Source organism: Leiobunum rupestre, chromosome 4, assembly GCF_980474605.1.
Source record: "Leiobunum rupestre chromosome 4, qqLeiRupe1.1.hap1, whole genome shotgun sequence".
NCBI classification, from domain to species: Eukaryota; Metazoa; Arthropoda; class Arachnida; order Opiliones; family Sclerosomatidae; genus Leiobunum; species Leiobunum rupestre.
The window spans coordinates 64018304-64042481 of NC_143387.1; the positions used below are offsets into that span (position 1 = coordinate 64018304).

Consider the following 24178-nt stretch of genomic DNA (forward strand, 5'->3'; position numbering starts at 1 on the left):
TCCGGTGGACGAACGGAAATTACTGGACTCTTCGAGCCGAAGGATTGTGTGCCCAGATCGCTAAACCGAAACTATTCCTTCGTTCCCGACGTCCGGGTACTTGGCGCGCGAGACAAGAAACCATCCCATCGGGGAATAGACTTCGTGATTTATTAAGTTTCGAAACGTGTTTACTTGTTTAAACGGACAAACATTTCCCCATTAAACTTCAAATTCATTCGTACGAAAGAAACTGTTGTTATGGATTAATTCCATCGGTTTTTAAGGTATATTTTATCAACTATAAAATTTATATATTTCATAAATTTGAAAATCGAGCGATTATAAATAGAAAAGTGTCTCGTAGAGTCTTACCGAGTTATTTTTCACGCTCTTTTTTTGTGTAATTTAATAATTTAATTTTTGTTTTATTTTACCGGACTTTCTCTTTATTTGTTTTGGCAAAGAAGCATGAAAGTAAAAAAGAGGCAAATATTGTAGATGGAAGATATATATTTGGTCTTTTTTTCTTCATTTGCCCTTTGGGGTTTGCAAAAAGGAGATTTTTTCCCTATTTTTTTAGAGTTGGCTTTTGGTATTCCCTTTAATGCAATAAGAAAGAAAAGAAACTACTTTAGAAACTAGTTTTGTTTGAGTCTGTTTTGGTCTTTGTACATTTGTGTTTTTTATTTCATTACTAACGAGACAGTAGCTTTGTTTTTTTCTTCCTTTATTCCTTGTTATTTAAATGACGTAGCTACTTGTATTTTTCGTGGTAACCAGTATTAGAGGTCTTAAGGAAAATGACTGAAAGGTTTGTTTAGTAGCGCGTGGGCTGATCGAGCTGGGATTTTGGCGTATTAAGCCCCGAGACACTTATAGTAATTGTCGTAGTAATTTTAGCCAAATATTAGCCTTGGACTAAGAAGTGTATTTTTACCATCTCTGTCGCTTCGAGGTATATTTATGTACCGAGAGTATAATCCCCGCTTTTGTCAGTCGACGAATAATCGTAGCGTTGTTGCTCGAAAGCTTATCATTTTTCAAAATGTTTGCGTCGCATAAATTCCCTTTAGGCTAATCCAGGTTGACGCTACGCCTGTCCCGTGACAAAACCGTATAAACGCCAAAAGAGAGAATTTCAAATATTTCAATTATTTGTGGTTATTTATTGCATAGAAATAATTAATTGATTCGCGAAATATATCCAAAGAGAAACCAAATAAGTGGCTTTACAGTGATCTTTGCAAAGCAACATCGTAAATAATATTCCCATGGTAAACCAAATATCTTGAGAATTATATTGATTTGAAAGAACAATATCTTGAATATTCCCATAATGAAACCAAATAAGTGGAATGGCCAAAATCCGAAAATTTTATTATTACCTTGGCAAAACCAAATAAGTGGTAAAACTATATATTTTTGGCACATACTGCGCGCAAATTTAAAGTTTAATAATCAAATGTTATTATACTTATATTTTACTGATAAATGTTTCTTCCGGGCGTTGATATTTTGGCAACAAATATAATATTAGTCCTAAGCCTTCAACTAACCACTAACTCGAAATTTTCCAAAATGGCGCTTACTTGTTTTTGCCAGGTGACCTCTGTCGTAAACAATGCTTTGGCTTACGATCGCGGCTGGCTTTGGTTAGCTTTCACTTGACGTCGTCATTTGCATAGTGGCAAAGCTAGCTTCATGCCTCATTCGCCTTAGCCATAGCAATGGCCGCCATCTTGACCAAACTTATCGTAGAACCCCTATAGATAGCTTATAGTCACAATGAAAGGCTAAAGATATTAGTTCGTTTCCAGCCTTTCCTCTTTGGCTAAGAGCATCCCCCAATTTTGAAGATAAAGGAGTGGTAGGGGAAATTTCAAAGCCGGATCCCTTACTATTTGAATGGTTCCTATGTCACTTCCAGCAGGAAGGCTGCGCCATTTACGCCATATTTAGTGGGTCTCCGTTCTATGTCACTTCCAGCAGGAAGGCTGCGCCATTTACGCCATATTTAGTGGGTCTCCGTTCTATGTCACTTCCAGCAGGAAGGCTGCGCCATTTACGCCATATTTAGTGGGTCTCCGTTCTATGTCACTTCCAGAAGGAAGGATGCGCCATATTCGCCATATTTAGTGGGTCTCCGTTCTATGTCACTTCCAGAAGGAAGGCTGTGCTATTTACGCCATATTTAGTGGGTCTCCGTTCTATGTCACTTCCAGAAGGAAGGATGCGCCATATTCGCCATATTTAGTGGGTCTCCGTTCTATGTCACTTCCAGAAGGAAGGATGCGCCATATTCGCCATATTTAGTGGGTCTCCGTTCTATGTCACTTCCAGAAGGAAGTATGCGCCATATTCACCATATTTAGTGGGTCTCCGTTCTATGTCACTTCCAGCAGGAAGGCTGCGCCATATTCGCCATATTTTGTGGGTCTCCGTTCTATGTCACTTCCAGCAGGAAGGATGCGCCATATTCGCCATATTTAGTGGGTCTCCGTTCTATGTCACTTCCAGCAGGAAGGCTGCGCCATATTCGCCATATTTTGTGGGTCTCCGTTCTATGTCACTTCCAGAAGGAAGGATGCGCCATATTCGCCATATTTAGTAGGTCTCCGTTCTATGTCACTTCCAGAAGGAAGTATGCGCCATATTCACCATATTTAGTGGGTCTCCGTTCTATGTCACTTCCAGCAGGAAGGCTGCGCCATATTCGCCATATTTTGTGGGTCTCCGTTCTATGTCACTTCCAGCAGGAAGGCTGCGCCATATTCGCCATATTTTGTGGGTCTCCGTTCTATGTCACTTCCAGCAGGAAGGATGCGCCATATTCGCCATATTTAGTGGGTCTCCGTTCTATGTCACTTCCAGCAGGAAGGCTGCGCCATTTACGCCATATTTAGTGGGTCTCCGTTCTATGTCACTTCCAGAAGGAAGGATGCGCCATATTCGCCATATTTAGTGGGTCTCCGTTCTATGTCACTTCCAGAAGGAAGGCTGTGCTATTTACGCCATATTTAGTGGGTCTCCGTTCTATGTCACTTCCAGAAGGAAGGATGCGCCATATTCGCCATATTTAGTGGGTCTCCGTTCTATGTCACTTCCAGAAGGAAGGATGCGCCATATTCGCCATATTTAGTGGGTCTCCGTTCTATGTCACTTCCAGAAGGAAGTATGCGCCATATTCACCATATTTAGTGGGTCTCCGTTCTATGTCACTTCCAGCAGGAAGGCTGCGCCATATTCGCCATATTTTGTGGGTCTCCGTTCTATGTCACTTCCAGCAGGAAGGATGCGCCATATTCGCCATATTTAGTGGGTCTCCGTTCTATGTCACTTCCAGCAGGAAGGCTGCGCCATATTCGCCATATTTTGTGGGTCTCCGTTCTATGTCACTTCCAGAAGGAAGGATGCGCCATATTCGCCATATTTAGTAGGTCTCCGTTCTATGTCACTTCCAGAAGGAAGTATGCGCCATATTCACCATATTTAGTGGGTCTCCGTTCTATGTCACTTCCAGCAGGAAGGCTGCGCCATATTCGCCATATTTTGTGGGTCTCCGTTCTATGTCACTTCCAGCAGGAAGGCTGCGCCATATTCGCCATATTTTGTGGGTCTCCGTTCTATGTCACTTCCAGCAGGAAGGATGCGCCATATTCGCCATATTTAGTGGGTCTCCGTTCTATGTCACTTCCAGCAGGAAGGCTGCGCCATATTCGCCATATTTTGTGGGTCTCCGTTCTATGTCACTTCCAGAAGGAAGGATGCGCCATATTCGCCATATTTAGTGGGTCTCCGTTCTATGTCACTTCCAGCAGGAAGGCTGCGCCATATTCGCCATATTTTGTGGGTCTCCGTTCTATGTCACTTCCAGAAGGAAGGATGCGCCATATTCGCCATATTTAGTGGGTCTCCGTTCTATGTCACTTCCAGCAGGAAGGATGCGCCATATTCGCCATATTTAGTGGGTCTCCGTTCTATGTCACTTCCAGAAGGAAGGCTGCGCTATTAACGCCATATTTAGTGGGTCTCCGTTCTATGTCACTTCCAGAAGGAAGGCTGCGCCATTTACGCCATAATTTGAGGGTCTCCATTTCGTCACTTCCAGCAGGAAGGATGCGCCATATTCGCCATATTTAGTGGGTCTCCGTTCTATGTCACTTCCAGAAGGAAGGCTGCGCCATTTACGCCATAATTTGAGGGTCTCCATTTCGTCACTTCCAGCAGGAAGGATGCGCCATATTCGCCATATTTAGTGGGTCTCCGTTCTATGTCACTTCCAGAAGGAAAGCTGCACCATTTACGCCATAATTTGAGGGTCTCCATTCCGTCACTTCCAGCAGGAAGGATGCGCCATATTCGCCATATTTAGTGGGTCTCCGTTCTATGTCACTTCCAGCAGGAAGGATGCGACATTTACGCCATATTTAGTGGGTCTCCGTTCTATGTCACTTCCAGCAGGAAGGCTGCGCCATTTACGCCATATTTAGTGGGTCTCCGTTCTATGTCACTTCCAGAAGGAAGGCTGCGCCATTTACGCCATATTTAGTGGGTCTCCGTTCTATGTCACTTCCAGCAGGAAGGCTGCACCAGTTACGCCATATTTAGTGGGTCTCCGTTCTATGTCACTTCCAGCAGGAAGGATGCGACATTTACGCCATATTTAGTGGGTCTCCGTTCTATGTCACTTCCAGCAGGAAGGCTGCGCCATTTACGCCATATTTAGTGGGTCTCCGTTCTATGTCACTTCCAGAAGGAAGGCTGCGCCATTTACGCCATATTTAGTGGGTCTCCGTTCTATGTCACTTCCAGCAGGAAGGCTGCACCAGTTACGCCATATTTAGTGGGTCTCCGTTCTATGTCACTTCCAGCAGGAAGGATGCGCCATATTCGCCATATTTAGTGGGTCTCCGTTCTATGTCACTTCCAGAAGGAAGGCTGCACCATTTACGCCATAATTTGAGGGTCTCCATTCCGTCACTTCCAGCAGGAAGGATGCGCCATATTCGCCATATTTAGTGGGTCTCCGTTCTATGTCACTTCCAGCAGGAAGGCTGCGACATTTACGCCATATTTAGTGGGTCTCCGTTCTATGTCACTTCCAGCAGGAAGGCTGCGCCATTTACGCCATATTTAGTGGGTCTCCGTTCTATGTCACTTCCAGAAGGAAGGCTGCGCTATTTACGCCATAATTTGAGGGTCTCCGTTCTGTCACTTCCAGCAGGAAATCGGCGCCATTTACGCCATATTTTGAGGGTCAAAATGGAATAGGAACTTCAATGGAGAATCTACTACGTACCGGAAATATTTGATGTACTTTTGAACAGTTATATCGTTAGACTCTTTAGAATGTAACTGATGGTACTGTCTCCATTTCAGCAGTCGCTAACCATCCTTTAACGTTTTTCCCCGCCATCCTGACAGACCGTTTACAACAGCTACGATTATGGAAAGCGTGGAATCGAGCATGGAAGAGGAAGCAGCCATTCCTCCGTTCCCCAACGACCCTTGGTCCATCGTGTTGGTCATCTTTCTGTGTTGTTTGATAGTGGTCACTATCGTGGGGAATACCTTGGTCGTTTTGGCGGTGGTGACCACTCGTCGATTGAGAACGGTGACAAACTACTTCATCGTGTCTTTGGCCGTTTCGGACTTGTTGGTCGGTCTGCTGGTGATGCCCATCGCCGTCATAGACATGATGACGGAAGGCTGGGTTCTCGGACGCGAAGTGTGCGAGCTGTGGGTGGCCCTGGACGTTCTCTTGTGCACCGCTTCGATCTTGAACTTGTGCTGCATCAGTTTGGACCGATACTTCGCCATCACTTCCCCCTTGACGTACGTCCTCAAACGGAGCGGTGAGTCGATAATTCCGCTATTATTAAGAAAGATAATAACCCCGTAGTAACTCACTTTCATGGTGGCTGAAACTGGTAGCTCCATCTCTATGTACGCGTCTGAACCATTATTTGATAGACTATAGTCCCGATAATTTCGAAGTATCATCTTTAGTTCTTGAAACTTGCATGAATTAACAATAACTCACAGGGATAGTTCTCTTCGAAAATAAGTTTGATTCAAACGCCATCGGTCCAAGCGGGTGAAATCAGAACTAGGCCTAAGCGGAAACGATTCAATTCGGCGAGCAGACGGGTAGTTTTTTTGGCGCCGCGAAATCTAATGAATTTTTGCATCGCGTTTCTGTTTTTAGTTTTTTAAATGTTTACATCAGGTATTTTTTTTTAATAATAATAATAATAATAATAATAATAATAGAATCCAATAACTGTTGAATTTTTATTGATGTAAAGCTAATTGCTATTTACCTATGCGATATAAAAAAAATTACGGCTTAAACAATGACAAATCCTCTTAAATTCCGAATAAAATAATCTGCGGACCAATTTTACTGACAATCGCCGTTTTTAAAAACCATATTAAAAAACCATAGTGTCGATTTCAGATACGAGATGGCGTTACTATATCCGGATTTGAATCGTTTTTGGGGCGGAAAGTGGGGAGTGTAGGACTGTAAGGGGGGAAGAGTTTGTAGCAAACGTATTTTTGGCTGGCAATGATAGTTCTATGTAAGAAAACTATCCCTGTGAGTTATTGTTAATCCATGAAATTTGCCTCCACGTCGAATCTCTGGTTTTTAATTTTTAGTCACCATGACACTATAGATTTACCCTTTTCTCAACCAAAAAACTAGCCTATTGCTATAGGATCTTGACGTGAATAATGCGAGCTGTCGGGTATAAAGTGAGAGCTTCAACCGACGTACTTTCGTCACGAGTGAAATATTTATCCGCAAGGATGAAAGCTAGACGTTTCCTTTTCAGGAAGATAAAATCTTTGTCGACATTAATTACTTTTCTTTCTTAAAATATCTGAACCGAGAAACTTGTCATTTCCATCCCATTAACTTTAACGAAAGTGCGAAACTAACGCGACCCTTGTCGCGAACCGCGAGTTTTCCCCGCTTAACCCGCTCCTCGGGTCAAAGGGCGCTAGATTAGCATACTTCTGGACCATTTATTAATGTCAAAAAGCTTATTTATTGAGCTGCCCTTATGCCTGGCCAATGGAACGGTGTTTGTACGGAACCTCGTTGACTTGCAAAAGTCAGGGATCTCCAAAATGAAAAAATAAAAGGCTGGGATAAGTCGGGGATTTTAAATATTTTGTGTACAAATTTTGGGATTTCATTTAGTCAACCAAACCATGCGTGAGTAGCATCAGAAGCTTATAATATATCTCGACCCACGCAGGCTTCCGCTGGTTTATCAAAACACGTTTCAGGTGAAAAATAGTTCGTGGCGCAATACGTATTATTACTTACTTTTCAATCTAATAGATAAGGAAAATTTGGTTAATAAATCGTTAAATATGCCTATGAATTAAAAGTTTTTCATTTTACATTGCCAAGTGGAGTAATAAATGCATAAATTTTAATCCGTGATGCTGTGTCCACATCCGCGTTTTGGCGGGAAAATCGCGTTCAATGAAAATTGAAGACCCCTCTCGAGCCCGCGAATGGACATTTTTCATTTTTATGTCCTAGAAGAATACTTATCTCGTAGAGATATATTATAAGCTTCTGGTAGCATCTCTAGTCTCAAATATTTAAATATTGTTTTGGTAGTTATAAATTGTTCTTTCACCTAATAAACAAATGCTAGGAATATTGGGAGAAATTCATCAGGAATAGTGGGCGAAATTCATCGGGAATATTGAGGGTATTTCATCAGAAATATTGAGGAAAATTCATCAGGAATATTGAGGAAAATTCACCAGGAATATTGCGGGAAAATTCATAAGGAGTGTTGGGGAAAATTCATGAGGAATATTGATGAAATTTCATCGGGAATATTGGGGATAATTCATCAGGAATATTGGGGAGAATTAACCAGGAATATTGGGGAAAATTCGTCAGGAATATTGCGGGAAATGTATCAGGAATATTAGGTAAAATTAATCAGGAATTTGTATATAATTCACCAGAAATATTCGGGAAAGTTCATCAGGAATATTGGAGAAAATTCATAAGGAATGTTGGGGAAAATTCATAAGGAATGTTGGGGAAAATTCATGAGGAATATTGATGAAATTTCATCGGGAATATTGGGGATAATTCATCAGGAATATTGGGGATAATTTGTCAGGAATATTGGGAAGTAAATCATCAGGAATATTGGGGAAAATTCATAAGGAATTTCTATATAATTCACCAGAAATATTGGGGAAAGTTCATCAGGAATATTGGAGAAAATTCATAAGGAGTGTTGGGGAAAATTCATGAGGAATATTGATGAAATTTCATCGGGAATATTGGGGATAATTCATCAGGAATATTGGGGAGAATTAACCAGGAATATTGGGGAAAATTCGTCAGGAATATTGCGGGAAATGTATCAGGAATATTAGGTAAAATTAATCAGGAATTTGTATATAATTCACCAGAAATATTCGGGAATGTTCATCAGGAATATTGGAGAAAATTCATAAGGAATGTTGGGGAAAATTCATGAGGAATGTTGATGAAATTTCATCGGGAATATTGGGGATAATTCATCAGGAATATTGGGGATAATTTGTCAGGAATATTGGGGGGTAAATCATCAGGAATATTGGGGAAAATTCATCAGGAATTTATATATAATTCACCAGAAATATTCGGGAATGTTCATCAGGAATATTGGAGAAAATTCATAAGGAATGTTGGGGAAAATTCATGAGGAATGTTGGGGAAAATTCATGAGGAATGTTGATGAAATTTAATCGGGAATATTGGGGATAATTCATCAGGAATATTGGGGATAATTTGTCAGGAATATTGGGGGGTAAATCATCAGGAATATTGGGGAAAATTCATCAGGAATTTATATATAATTCACCAGAAATATTCGGGAATGTTCATCAGGAATATTGGAGAAAATTCATAAGGAATGTTGGGGAAAATTCATGAGGAATGTTGGGGAAAATTCATGAGGAATGTTGATGAAATTTAATCGGGAATATTGGGGATAATTCATCAGGAATATTGGGGATAATTTGTCAGGAATATTGGGGGGTAAATCATCAGGAATATTGGGGAAAATTCATCAGGAATTTATATATAATTCACCAGAAATATTCGGGAAAGTTCATCAGGAATATTGGAGAAAATTCATAAGGAATGTTGGGGAAAATTCATGAGGAATGTTGATGAAATTTCATCGGGAATATTGGGGATAATTCATCAGGAATATTGGGGATAATTTGTCAGGAATATTGGGAGGTAAATCATCAGGAATATTGGGGAAAATTCATAAGGAATTTCTATATAATTCACCAGAAATATTGGGGAAAGTTCATCAGGAATATTGGAGAAAATTCATAAGGAGTGTTGGGGAAAATTCATGAGGAATATTGATGAAATTTCATCGGGAATATTGGGGATAATTCATCAGGAATATTGGGGATAATTTGTCAGGAATATTGGGGGGTAAATCATCAGGAATATTGGGGAAAATTCATCAGGAATTTATATATAATTCACCAGAAATATTCGGGAAAGTTCATCAGGAATATTGGAGAAAATTCATAAGGAATGTTGGGGAAAATTCATGAGGAATGTTGATGAAATTTCATCGGGAATATTGGGGATAATTCATCAGGAATATTGGGGATAATTTGTCAGGAATATTGGGAGGTAAATCATCAGGAATATTGGGGAAAATTCATAAGGAATTTCTATATAATTCACCAGAAATATTGGGGAAAGTTCATCAGGAATATTGGAGAAAATTCATAAGGAGTGTTGGGGAAAATTCATGAGGAATATTGATGAAATTTCATCGGGAATATTGGGGATAATTCAGAGGAATATTGGGGATAATTAACCAGGAATATTGGGGATAATTTGTCAGGAATATTGGGAGGTAAATCATCAGGAATATTGGGGAAAATTCATAAGGAATTTCTATATAATTCACCAGAAATATTGGGGAAAGTTCATCAGGAATATTGGAGAAAATTCATAAGGAGTGTTGTGGAAAATTCATGAGGAATATTGATGAAATTTCATCGGGAATATTGGGAATAATTCATCAGGAATATTGGGGAGAATTAACCAGGAATATTGGGGAAAATTCATCAGGAATATTGCGGGAAATGTATCAGGAATATTAGGTAAAATTAATCAGGAATTTGTATATAATTCACCAGAAATATTCGGGAAAGTTCATCAGGAATATTGGAGAAAATTCATAAGGAATGTTGGGGAAAATTCATGAGGAATATTTATGAAATTTGATCGGGAATATTGGGGATAATTCATCAGGAATATTGGGGATAATTAACCAGGAATATTGGGGATAATTTGTCAGGAATATTGGGGGGTAAATCATCAGGAATATTGGGGGGTAAATCATCAGGAATATTGTTGGAAATTCATCAGGAATATTGGGGATAATTCATCCGGAATATTGGGGATAATTCATCCGGAATATTGGGGATAATTCATCCGGAATATTGGGGATAATTCATCCGGAATATTGGGGATAATTCATCAGGAATATTGGGGATAATTCATCAGGAATATTGGGGATAATTCATCAGGAATATTGGGGATAATTCATCAGGAATATTGGGGATAATTAACCAGGAATATTGGGGATAATTTGTCAGGAATATTGGGGGGTAAATCATCAGGAATGTTGGGGAAAATTCATCGGCAATATTGGCGATAATTCACCAGAAATATTGGGGAAAATTCATCAGGAATTTTGGGGGAAATTGGGGGAAATTCATCCGGGATATTGGGGAATATTTTGGAAAATTAACCAGGAATATTGGGAGAAATTCATCAGGAATAGTGGGGATAAATCATCAGGAATAGTGGGGAGAAATCATCAGGAGTATTGGAGGAAATCATCGGTAATATTGAGGAAAATTCATCGGGAATATTGAGGAAAATTCTTTATAAAAAATGGGGAAAATTCAACGGGAATATTAAGTTAGTTTAGGGGGCTGTTGGCTCGCGTGTCATTTAGGGATTGTTAGAGCATAGCGCCGATTTTATTTGGGTTGGCGGCGGCGTTTTGCGAAAATCACGAGGCGGCGGTTTTTTTTTATTTTGATGACGGTGGCTTCCTTTCGAAAATGTAAAAAAAATTAAATCCAAAATGTTTTTGAAAGAAAATTAAGTTAAGTAGAAAAACTCAAAGAAATTTTCGGCGGCAACGCGCCGAAAAGTAAGAGGTCCTTCAGCGGCGGCGGTTCGGCGCCAGATAAAATATAGGCGACGGCAGCGCTATGTTCTAGGGCTTGCCCCCACCCTCCTACGCATTGTGGCCCGGCTACCTGAATTAATGGCTTTAAAAGTCTTAGGCGTAAGGCGGTGCCTAGGGTATTAAGCTAACTTATTATTATTAAATTTTAAGGGATTTTGGAGAAACTTTAACAGGAATATTGGCCAACATTTCTCAGGGATAACCTGGAAAAGTCGGGAATTTTAGATCAGAAACCTTCCTAAGAGCTCCTTGGAACTATAATTTCGTTTCTTAATTTTTGTTCCTCAGTGACATTGGCTTTGATCATGGTGGCCGTGGCTTGGGTCCTGTCGGCTCTGATAACTTTCCCGCCGTTGATTTTTGGCTGGCACGAGATGGGCCGTTCCAATTCGTCCGAGTGCACCTACAACAGTGACCAAGGCTACGTCATCTACTCGGCCCTGGGCTCCTTCTACATTCCGTGCGCTCTCATGATCTACGTCTATTGGAGAATTTTCGTGGCCGCCCACAAGAGACAAGCCGTACTCGTTCAGGTAGGAACAACCTCTTACACATTTTTCATCAGGAATATTGGGGGAAATTCATTAGGAGTATTAGGGGAAATTCATCAGGAATATTGGGGAAAATGCATTGGGAATATTGGGGAAAATTCATCAGGAAATCGGGGAAAATTCATTAGGAAATTGGGGGAAATTCATTAGGAAATTGGGGGAAATTCATTAGGAAATTGGGGAAAATTCATTAGGAAATTGGGGAAAATTCATTAGGAATATTGGGGAAAATTCATTAGGAATATTGGGGAAAATTCATTAGGAATATTGGGGAAAATTCATCGGGAATATTGGAGGACATACATCGGGAATATTGGGGAAGATGAATCAGGATTATTGGGGGAAATTAATCAGGAATATAGAGACAAATCCATCAGTTATATTCTGGGCAATTCATCAGGAATGTCAAGGAAAATCCATCAGGAATGTCGAGGAAAATTAATCAGGAATATTGAGGAAAATTCATCAAGAGTATTGGGGACAATTCATCAGGAATATTTGGGAAAATTCACCAGGAATATTTGGGAAAATTCACCAGGAATATTTGGGAAAATTCACCAGGAATATTTGGGAAAATTCACCAGGAATATTTGGGAAAATTCACCAGGAATATTTGGGAAAATTCACCAGGAATATTTGGGAAAATTCACCAGGAATATTGGGGGAAATTCACCAGGAATATTGGGGGAAATTCATCGGGAATATTGGGGAAATTCATTGGGAATATTGGGGAAATTCATTGGGAATATTGGGGGAAATTCATCGGGTATATTGGGGGAAATTCATCGGGAACGTTAAGGAAAATTCAGCAGGAATATTGAGGAAAATTCATCAGTTATATTGGGGGGCATTTATCGGGAATATTGGGGATGGCTTGTAGAGGTGTCATTTAAAGATCGAACATTGAACTATAGGTCGGAACAAAGGGTTATCCCGTAAAGGACCAGCCACCCGCGGATGGCTGTAGCCGGTAGGGAAAATTAAGGGCTTACATTTGGTCTACATAAATTATTTCGGTTTTTAATCAATAATGTATTCATATCCTCAACAAAATAATATTTTAAACATAATCAGATATTTTATATAAAACATTACTAGTATGTATAAATGACACCTTGACAACTGCGTGGCGCTGCATTCGGTCTAGTATATTGAAAACCCCTTAGTGCACTCGCATAGAGTCTTTCCTCCATGTCCTGGATCAATTTTAATTCTCGAAAATTGCTTGAACTTTGATAGATTGCGCTCTTAATTTTGGCAATACAAGCATTTATATACATTTCTATTAGTGAGTTTGCTAGTGTGTTAAGACTTTAAATACAGGATACTATATATAGGGTGTGCCTATAAGCACTTAGCTAGTTTAACCTAGAAAGTTTGAACGTAGTTGTTTTGGAAGAAATTTTAAACTAGGTAAAAATTCGCGTTACTTTTCTCTTCTTGACCTCGATTATAAATTGCATTTTCATATTGATTTTCGTTTAAATTCTAACTTCTACTTCTTACTTATATAAGTATACAAAATGTATCAACGAACGATTTTCCTATTACTTTACTCGACCACATCCAAAACAAAATCCAAAATATAGAACCATAAGCGTATAATTATATTCCATAAGTGTCTGCGTTAGTTGCAATAAAGTGTGGAGTGACTTAGATTTGACGTGTTGCGCCACTAGCGAAAAAATAAAAAATTTAAAAGCTAATTATCCTTTGCCTCGGTTCGGCTCGTTGCACGCGCTCACTATGACGACGAAGCATTTTAAGAGAACGCAGTCCAGTGAAAATGTGTGGCTGCCTCTAAAAATGTAACACGCGAATGATAAGGAACTGATACGCTTAAGACAGATCCGAATACACGTATTTCACGGCAATTTAGTCTACGACACTATCTATCTCAACAATGTCTTCTCCTTCGATTTTAATTCACTTATATATCTTGAAAGATAGTCATCATCATGGAAAGGGTGCTATTTATTGGCGAGTTTGATAGCCAGTTCTCGTCCCTATGGTCAATAGTCAAATCTATGATGCCCGTAATAGTGGTCATCATAGCGATTACAACTTCAATCATCATTATGTTTCTAGAATTCTGGTAATTTACAATTTCTTCAATGCCTGGTCTATAAGTTCGATTTTAACCTTTATTCAAAATGATTGTTTGGTAACGTACGTGGTTTCTGCGAAGGAGGCTTCGTTTGAGACAGTTGCCGCACGGCCAGAAGCTTGAGGTTCTTGAAATAAACACGGAGTGGTTAGCACTTTCGCCTCGCAGCAAGAAGAGCCGGGTTCGATCTCAACTTGTGGCACTGGGTGAAAACTCGGAACAACTCCTTCCGCGTTGAGTTTGCAAGTTCTCTCCCCACTGGTTTAAGGGGTTTTCCCCGAGTTCTTCGGTTTCCCCTTCCATAAAAATTTGTTGAGGTTAACGGTAATAGTTAGTGTAGGGAGCTGTTGGCTCGATCTCGTGGCATGCAGGGCTTGCCACCACCCTCCTACGCATTGTAACCCGGCCACCTGATCTAATGGCTTCAAAAGTCGCTTGATGACTTAGGCCTAAGGTGGTGCCTTGGGTATTAGCCTAGCTGATTATTATTATTATTATTATTATAGTCCTTGTGGGGTGGGTCATTTAATTGAAAGCACTGTCTTTTGGTTTTGGGAATAACAGGTTTGAAAGGCACTGGGGTTTATTTTATATATGTCTTCTGTAGATTTAAATCCATGTTTAATTTAACATCGTAATAGTTGTTGTATCGTTACCATGACCTGGGGTCAAATTCTTGGTGATCACCGGATCCTAATGTACAAAACGAAGTAAAAGGTGGCACCCGGTGGAAAGAAATGTGGTCCCCAAATCCTACCAACGCAACGTGCCCCCAAAACATTAAAATAAGTTAATAATTTTGGGACTTACCTGGTAAATTCATTAAAATTATACCGAAAATTGTTACAGAGAGCGTTGATTTTTAAATTTTGATTATGAAGCACCATACTTTGGGTGCTTTAGAAAATGGAAAGGGTTTCCAAAATTCTTCAAAAGGTCCAAAAATTAAAATAGAGGTCTAACTCCGAGACCTATAATCAATAGATGTTAAGAGAATGAGTCAAATTTACACATAATTTAGTCATTTTACTAACCATAAAAATTTGTAGGGGTTAACGGTAATAGTTAGTGTAGGGAGCCGTTGGCTCACGTGGCATGAAGAGCTTGCCACTACCCTCCTACTCATTGTAACCCGGCCACCTGTTTAAAGGCATTAGAAGTCGCTTGATGTCTTGGGCCTAAGGTCGTGCCTTGGGTATTAGCCTAGCTGATTATTATTAACCCTTCTGTTTTCTTACCTTGGGCTTCGAAATCCAAAAGCGAACTTCTCGGCGCTAAAATACGACTCTCTACATTTCATTTCCATCAGTTTGTGGACAAGACTGCATTCACGTTCGACTGTTGTCAGAGTACCGAACAAGAAGTAACATTAAACCATACGAAACCATTACGGCCCTCGAGAAGTTTGATTTTCTCTCCCGAACTAGTGGCTGCTAATATTTCCGGCATTAGGTTGAGTTACTCTGCTAGTGATGGGATCAGATTGAATTACCTAGGCTTTACCATCGACAACGGGATTTTGATTAGCTAGTAGAGTTATTTTAGGAACCGCTAATTGGAGCGTAGTGTCGATTGAAGACCGTCCAATCAGACAAGGTCTAAAACCAGGAATCGTCTTCATTTTTGATTTCGCGTCCACACGAGACAATAATTTTTTCAAACATTCTTGGTCAACATCAGTGAAAGGATAAATTATTTTCAAAACGAATTGGCCACACAAATGATTTTGTTTACGTCCGTTTAAAAAAGAACCGGTTTTTCTAACCGAGCTTTAGCTCCAAATGTTTCATAATTTTCGTACACATTCTTTTGATTACACAAAACAAAATAATTATATGGATAATAAATACCTTTATTAATATAAATTTACATATTTCGTAATAGAAGAGGTATTTTTTAATCATTTTCTTTGCGCGAAATCTCAGAAACATTTCGAGGGGCGTGTGAACCAAAACTCAACGTTTTTCACAAAACAGGTCGAAAACTACAATCACCAACAAAGTTTGTCAAAAATGTTGGCCTTTAAGGTTTATTTGGTTTTGAATCGGTAGTAATTATTTTATATAAATGTGATTTTCAAGTTAGAAAAGTGGCGCCCAAATTGGCGATCTTGACCTTGAAAATGGCGATCTCAACCTTCAAAATGTTTATCTTCAAAATGTACTAAAATATGATAATAAAAAATAACTATTATAAACATGGTGATCGCGACCTTTAAAAAGGCGATCTTTATTATCGCAAACATGGTCATCACTGAGATAGAACCGCGAAGCTGACCAGAAATTAATACAGTTACTTCCAATAAAAACGAAATTCAAGGTCGTCAATCAACATAGGATTGTTCAGTACCTCTATTTACTTTTGTAACGAATCTCGACCTTTAGCTCTTCATTTTTCTCGACAGATCAGACGGGAGTTACATCACAAAAGGCCAACTAGAGATAAAATGGATGACTGGTTCCGTAAATGATGTAGGAGCCACGGGGGGGGGGGGGGGGAGATTGGCATTCCGAAAATGAGATTCCTCAAAGGCGGAACTGGAGCGTCATTACGGGATTCGCGAGAAGCTTTCGTATCGGCGATGTTTTTTCCATTGTCATTATGACAAAATACAGAAGCTAGACCTAATTTCAAATTGTTGTAATGTCGTTACGGTTCTCCTTTTTGAGGGGCCTCATTTTCGTAGTGTAATCCTTTTTGTGAAGGTGATATCATTGCTCTAAACCTACCCGCCGTTTTATCTCTAATTCATGAAGTTTGGTCACGCGGGTGGATCCTGGGAGATATTGGTCAATAACGTACTTTTCCAACACATCACAACCTCTAAATTACGTAACAAATACTGAATTATAATAGCAAGATAAAACTTAATATCAGTAAATTTCTTTTAAAATGAAATTCATTTATTTGTTATTAGGCTGGCCGTCGGGTTGGGTCGGGTTTCAATTAACTTATACATTTTTCAAACTCGAACTCAAACTCGGCTAGAAAAGTATTTGAAACTCGAACTCGACTCAGTAGGCAAAAACTGAAACTCGCACACCCCTAGTAAAAAAGGAACACAGTTTTAACAAATATGTGTTTGGACAATACTTAAGCAAGAGTGAAAGAGCCTTTTGCATGGCTGATTTGCTGTTAGCCAATGAGCATTGTCTATACGTGCAGGAATCTATAACACCGACTTGGAATGCTAATCTAAACTATTGTTTTGTTGTGTTGTCTGCATTTTCAAAAATTAAGGAAAAATTAGGGTGGTAGATTTTGAAGTGGATAAAACGGGTAAAATAATGAACTTACTGTATGACGTCAGAATGACGTGGAGCCAGTGGTCCCCAACATCGAGACGGAAATCGGGCGGAATAAGCATTCCAAGCTTGCGGCAGTGGCGTAGCTGATGGTCCGCAGGGTCCGCGGCGCGAGGGGCCCCCGCTCACCATACAAAAATTGGTGGGGAGGCCTTTGAGTTCTCAACTGCGCCACTTTGCGGTATGGATTCCTGCTAACCACGATACGACTCTTGGAATATTTCTGGATAAAAGGTGGAGCTTCACAAAACAAAAGGTACAAGCGGGCAACTGCCCCTAAATCGTCTGCTTTAAGCGGACGGTTCCTATAATATCATCTACTAGCTAGTTAAGTCTTAAATCCAAACATCGAAAAGTCGTCCAGGTTTCTCTAGCTGTCAGTCGATTTTAGGGGGTTTGCCAGCTTATACCCCGAGTTTTTTGTGCCACCACCTTTTATGCAAAAGTATTCTAACCTTCCTTACCCTAGCTTACGATTTGTTTTAAACAATTGTTACGACTTCGTCTTCAATACAACATTTCGGGTTGAAAATCGTAACCCGAACCCAAAACCCGACGGCAAGCCTATTTATTGTTTTACCTCTAGAAAACAAATCATACTTGTATAAATGAGAAAAACAAGTATTAAATTGATAGTGTACCTTAAAATAATTGATAATTTATTTTCCAGTAAAGAATTATGATAGGTGATGTAGCATTTCAGCGACCACTCCCAAATTGAACATTTAGTAACGTTTGTACAAACTCTTCCTTATCGCGTTACGTTAAGTTATATCATGCATCGTCGAAACGTGAGCGAACGATTTTGACATATTTGAACTAATTGCTGGGTTTCTGTTTGGTTGTCAGAAGCCGTGGAATTAAAAACTAAAATACAGTTGTATATTTTATCAATTGAAAGACTCGCGAAACAAGGGTTACAATTTGTAGTGAGCCCTTCATGCCTCATGAGCTCACAATCTTTGTTCCAACTTAAAATTATCTAAATGCTTCGCTAGATATCAACTTTACATTAAAAATTAAAAGCTTACATGTGTAAATGTCGTCTAATTAAGATCTTGCTAACGGAAAGGGTAAACTGAAGAGTTCGTTGGAAATCCTTTTAACCATTCGGTAAATAACTTGCACTCCAACGCTGAAGAACTTAATTCCGAATTTTCACACAACGCCGGGATTGTCTAATTTGCTGAATTTCTGGACGTCTGGACCGCTGAATTTTGAAGGATTCCTCCTACATAAAAGCCACTATCTTATAAACCGTCTGGACAAAATTGACTAATTTGCTGAAGTGCTGAATTTCTGGACCGGGAAATTTTACTTTATTTTTGAATAGTTTTCAAACTGTCTGGACAAAATTGACTAATTTTCTGAAGTGCTGAATTTCTGGACCGGGAAATTTTACTTTATTTTCGAATAGTTTTCAAACTGTCTGGACAAAATTGACTAATTTTCTGAAGTGCTGAATTTCTGGACCGGGAAATTTTACTTTATTTTCGAATAGTTTTCAAACTGTCTGGACAAAATTGACTAATTTGCTGAAGTGCTGAATTTCTGGACCGGGAAATTCAGTACTTCAGCAAATTAGTCAATTTTGTCCAGACAGTTTGAAAACTATTCGAAAATAAAGTAAAATTTCCGGTCCAGAAATTCAGCACTTCAGCAAATTAGTCAATTTTATCCAGACGGTTTATAAGATAGTAGCTTCTATTTAGGAGGAATCCTTCAAAATTCAGCGGTCCAGACGTCCAGAAATTCAGCAAATTAGACAATCCCCACAACGCCACAAACAAATCGAGCTCCGCTCCTCTCGATACCAGGCTATACTACGACTACGTGACCCAAAAACACGTCCTGTCCTCAAGAGGTCGTTGCGCCGTTCCATACTCTTCTCCTTCTTATTTTGAATGTTAGAGCTCTTTTATACGAGGTTATTAATAACTCTAATATATTTAAAACCAAACTAAACAACTTCATTGAAAATCTTCACAATGAAGTGATATCCTCCTACACTTCAGCGCGGTCACTCTGGCGAGTGAGGGCCACAATCTTCCGGACGGTTCGTATAGTTAGTTGGCTAATTAGCCTCGGAGTAGCTTTTAAGCGAGACCCTTACAAATCTGTCGACGTACATAATATATCAATTACGGGAGCCTTTCTCCAGAGACCGCCTGACACGCTCGTGCACAATAAGTTAATGCCGCGGCCAATGGCGGCCCTTATTAGATCCGTCTTTCATACTCGAAGACTCTCGTGTCCGGCGTGTGTCCCGAATTAGAAAGCTGATCCCTGGACAGTAACGAGAACGGCCGCTTCTCGGATATCCCGCGACTCGAATTTTAAGCGCTTTTACTTTGGCAGGTCTAGTTAACGAGATTTACGAGCTATGAAACGTATTTCGATAGAAAATGCGACGAATATAGTCGAGCTTTAAGTAGTATTTGCACCGACCCACGCGTTTCGATGATCGAAGTACGGCCACTTATATTATATCTCTCTCACGTACGCTATAAAGTTAGTCCTCCCATTGTTAGTGGCCAATCTTGGTTACAAAGCCGGTCGCGTTTATAATCAGCTCGTGGGATGTCGTGGTTTCTATTTGGACAATCGAGATAGTAATCGCGAAAACCCTCATTAACGAACATATTCCCAATTTACGCGGCCAAATAATTAACATCCGTAAATAAGAACCTCTCGTTTTCCGAATCCGTTTTATTTTAAATGACTGGGGGACTCTGGAAAAAAAGATAAAGGCCATCTTTGTCCCATTTTTCCGGAAAATTTACGCTCGAAATCCCGTATTAGGCTAATGGTAAAGCTAACAGCGAAATTCATTTTAATTAATTCGGGCCAGTCTTTTTATCTTTAATTACGTAGGTTTAGCTCGACCCTGAGGGGTGGTCGCTTTTGAAAGAGACTGCCGCGGTTTTGGAGAGGAATAGGGAGAGATAAATCCAACGAGACCCTCGCCCACTTGCTAGAAACCCCGTTCCAAATTAGATCACGGAAGATTTAGTACGTATGGCGCGCTCGCTCTCACTAGATGGCGGGCCGTCTACCAACTCTCGATGTATATTTAAACCTTATTCATTAGTTTAGTCTCATAACCGTAAAGTGAAGAGGGAATTACTGGGAAATATAACTTTATAGGCGTAGTCCAATTAGCGAATTCGCGTTTGTACGTTGCTCAAGAATATATAGCCCGTCCGCCGAACCAAATACCGTTGGGCCGTATCCGCCAAGGAGGGATTTTAAGTTGTTTCAAGTGTCACCGGATACGTTGGAAAGTTTCGAAAACGGAATGACGTTTATCGAAGATCATATTTCTTTAACATTTATCCTTTTCCGCGGGATTTTCCCGATATATCGATTGAGTTTAGCTTTGGCGAACCGAGAACGGTTGTCGGTTTTCGAACGTGAGATTCGCACCATTCCCGCGCGACTTGTTTACCCGTGGGAAACTTCGGCGCCTTATGACCAATGGGGGGCTCTCGTATAAAATAAGCGGTTTAAGTCGTTCATCTTCGCTCCCAGAAACATTTCGCCCTTCGTTGATATCCGTTGGTTTTTAAAAGATTCGACTTTCCTCGCGCCAAGGACTTATCCCGGTATTATGTTGGGCAAAGGGGCTTAGTTTGTAATGGTTCTGGTCGATGTTTCCGGGAATTTACTCGTCCTCTTCTGTTTACGACTTATGACAGTTCAGGACAGGCTTTGAATTGGCGGCGTTATAAATGAGCATCGTCCGGAATTCCGAATTGCGTTTTTCACGATTTGAGTTATTTACGGCCCGTTACAAAATACCGGTAATCGTGCGCTCTTCGATATTAGCGTATTCTAGTTTATGAAAATTGTTACATCGACTTTAGAAGAGACCTAAGACGCGTGTCTAACGCAAATCTATAAATCTACAAATCTTGACCAATGATCAAAGTTGCAAGTTAGTTTCGACTTATGGACATTGGAGACGATTGAACGGTTGTAATTGAAGATATCCTTCGTGTTTATATTAATAACTCGGGATTCTTGGTCGCGAACGATCCTTCATCGCGTTCCACTTTGATCAACACTTTTTCCACTCGCGTAGATTAATCACGAATTCTTCCTCCCCTTTTTAGCAAGATAAAAAAAGAACAGACACAGTTCCCGAAAGTTCCTCCTCTGGGTTTTACGACGCTGAGAATCAAGTTAATAACACTCAACCGAATCGTATGCAGACCATCGTGTCTGTGTCTGCGGCGGGACACAAGAAAGGTGACGGTGACTCTACCACCACCGAAGAAGTCCTGAGCGAGAAGTCGAGCCATCCAGTAAGTTTAGTCATTCGTCTACAATTATGTTCTTCATAAAGGCTAGTTCCCACTTGGCGAATTTTCGAGACGAATAAAATTTTCGCGCAATGAAAAAAGACGCGTTTTTTCGGTCGCTGGGGAAGCGGTTCTCACTTAAGCGCGAAAATTTAAAAACGCTGAAAACAACTCGTGCGGGTTTTTAGTAATGCTTTAGGCCTAACATAAAACATCAGTTAAAAATGAACCAAATGGATGTTCCTGTTAATAATTTCAATAAATAAACGATTCTATTCGTGAGATAATTACCTTTACTTGGTCAAGTTGGCTGAGCAGCTTTTCTAAAGACCTAGGCTTAATAAGTGACGGATGGGAGCGGAATAGATCGAGGGAATGCGTTTTCTGATTGGCTGAAGCTTTATATCGCCAAGGTGTGGATGTCAAAAAATAGAACATTCGCTAGATACCGCGGAGACGCGACTTTAGCAAATTTTATTCGCGAGCGTCAATTTTCAGCGCGAAAATTGGTTTTTTCGCTAAGTGGGAACTAGGCTTTAGTGTGTCAGTTCTTAAGCTACCGCGTGAAAAAGTTTTACTGAACATCACTTCTTTGTCTCGACGCCATAGTTTACGCGTACTGCTGAGCGTAGAACCGACGCGTGATTATTTGTTTCCAAGTCTCGCATTTTTATCGCTAGAGGAGCTTATTGTTTCGCGTATGACGTCCATTCTACGTGATGCCGACGTGAAGCTACCAGTAATTTATTTCGGCTATAACTGACACCCTCACGGAAAGATTGACGGGCTAAGTGACATATTATTTATCCGCCGGGGTGGGCGTAGCGTTACCTCGCGGTATAAGGACGCAAATTCAAAGTCATTGGAATTTTAGTTCCTCGACACCCCCATTAATTAAAGAGCGCTGTTAACAATGAATTTGTCTTTTCAGGTGAGTCGAAGCTGGTCTCGCGTCAGTGTCCAACAGCAGTCCGTGCACCAGATCAGCGCTTCGGAGCCCTCCGTCGCGGCGAATTCCTCCAAAAGCGACCCCGAAGGAGTCAACAGCGGCTCAACCAGAACGAGAAGCCGGTGAGTTACCTTTCTATATACACTTTGGCGCAGACATCCTTTGTTTTTAGTTTGTCATTTTGTATCCAGCTTGCGAAAGGAATCCACGGAATGCCTTTGTAATTCCAATCGAGCAGAAGCTCACCCTTTTTCCAGCAGACTTTAGTTTTGTTTTGACTACCCTTTGTTCAGCCGCCAATCGCTCGCCTATACGCCCCCATACGATACCTTTCCGCGACAGGATATTGGTTTTTCCAGAGAATGGTTAAACTCGCCGTTTGTAGAGCATGGCACGCTTTCTTTGATAAACCGAAGCGTTGTTTTTTGGTTTTGGGAATGAAACGAACGAGGCATGTTCTCTCTTCCAAAAGTTCGTTTTATTGTTTTGGTGACGGCTCAGTTGGGTTGAGACTGGGCATTTGTGACTGTTACAGAACCATGAAGAGATCGTCCCCTTTGCACCGGAAGGAAGGCTACGAGCGAGCCGCCTTTCAGAGGGAAAGGCGCGTCGCCAAGTCTCTGGCGGTGGTGGTCGGTGGCTTTGTGGTCTGCTGGTTGCCGTTCTCCATCACGTACCTTCTAAAAGCGTTGTGTACCGATTGTTACATTCCGGACTTTCTGCAGACTAGTTTAGTTTGGTTGGGGTGGTTGAATTCGACGGTCAACCCCTTCATTTACGCTCTGAACAACTCGGACTTTAAGAAAGCCTTTAAGAGGCTTACGATAGATCGATTCTGCAAAACACGAACTGACAGAACCCGACACGACCCCAGAAGTTTCACATGACCCATCGGAAGCTTAACCCTTTTGTAAAACGCGTCGAAACGACTCCGAACTAGCGCGTGATCCGCTTAATTCGCGATACGTTTCGAGAACTTTCTCTTCAAAACTGTTATATTTGAAATATCAATGTTGCGTAATTTATGACACTTTTTTTGAATTACAGTTATGATAACGTGTATAATAGATTAGATTTTGTAGACTAATGTTTCACTGTAAATATTTTGCCAATTGGTAAAACATTATACTTATAAAGTGTAGTTTTATTGAAATTTCCTTTATCCCGTTACGAAATCCACTGCTCATTTTCAAACAAACGTTTTACCAGATAAATCTTTACACTGACGATGTCAATTCCAGCCAGTTTCACTATACTTTTCCTTATACCAGATTCTACAACCGATTGTCAGTAATTTGTTAAAGCGCATTAAAAATGAACTTTAAATGCGACAGAAAAATCTTTCACTTCGAAAAAAGCCCTATAATTTCAGAGTCCTGCGTAAACACACCATGGATCGTGAAATTATGATCTTGAGTGCTCTAGAGTTAAATTATAATAATTATAGTACGTTCCAACCGTGGAAAGGTTTGTCTCTGTGGTCAAATATCATTATGGACCCGTTTTAAATTGATTATTAAAAATGTGGATGAAGTAAAACAATGGTAACAGGACCGTTAATTTTAATAAGAAAAATCGTACTATAGCATATTCTACCGAAATACCGAGTTTTTTATTATTAAAATTAACGGTCTTATTACCATTGTTTTACTTTATTCATAAGTCAATGTGTTAGATAAGTTTAACCAGAAATTTATAATTTTATTC

At 40.1% G+C, this 24178-nt stretch overlaps 1 protein-coding gene across 1 annotated transcript; it reads left to right on the forward strand.

Annotated features, from left to right (window-relative positions):
- Positions 1–209: 209 nt before the first annotated feature.
- On the forward strand, positions 210–23403 carry LOC149948736 (5-hydroxytryptamine receptor 1B-like). Its single transcript, XM_090172669.1, has 6 exons — positions 210–266; positions 5407–5837; positions 11544–11788; positions 21334–21525; positions 22454–22593; positions 23007–23403. The coding sequence occupies exons 2-6, from the start codon at positions 5429–5431 to the stop codon at positions 23356–23358; spliced, it is 1338 nt and encodes a 445-aa protein (XP_090028795.1). The 5' UTR covers positions 210–266; positions 5407–5428; the 3' UTR covers positions 23359–23403.
- The last annotated feature ends 775 nt before the right edge of the window (positions 23404–24178 follow it).

What these genes read in the sequence shown, in the direction of transcription:
- LOC149948736 (XM_090172669.1), top strand. Translation starts at nt 5,429, where the DNA reads ATGGAAAGCGTGGAATCGAGCATGGAAGAGGAAGCAGCCATTCCTCCG. An exon ending in GTACGTCCTCAAACGGAGCG is followed by an intron (nt 5,838 to 11,543) that starts GTGAGTCGATAA and finishes TTTGTTCCTCAG; the next exon opens with TGACATTGGCTTTGATCATG. An exon ending in TCAACCAGAACGAGAAGCCG is followed by an intron (nt 22,594 to 23,006) that starts GTGAGTTACCTT and finishes TGACTGTTACAG; the next exon opens with AACCATGAAGAGATCGTCCC.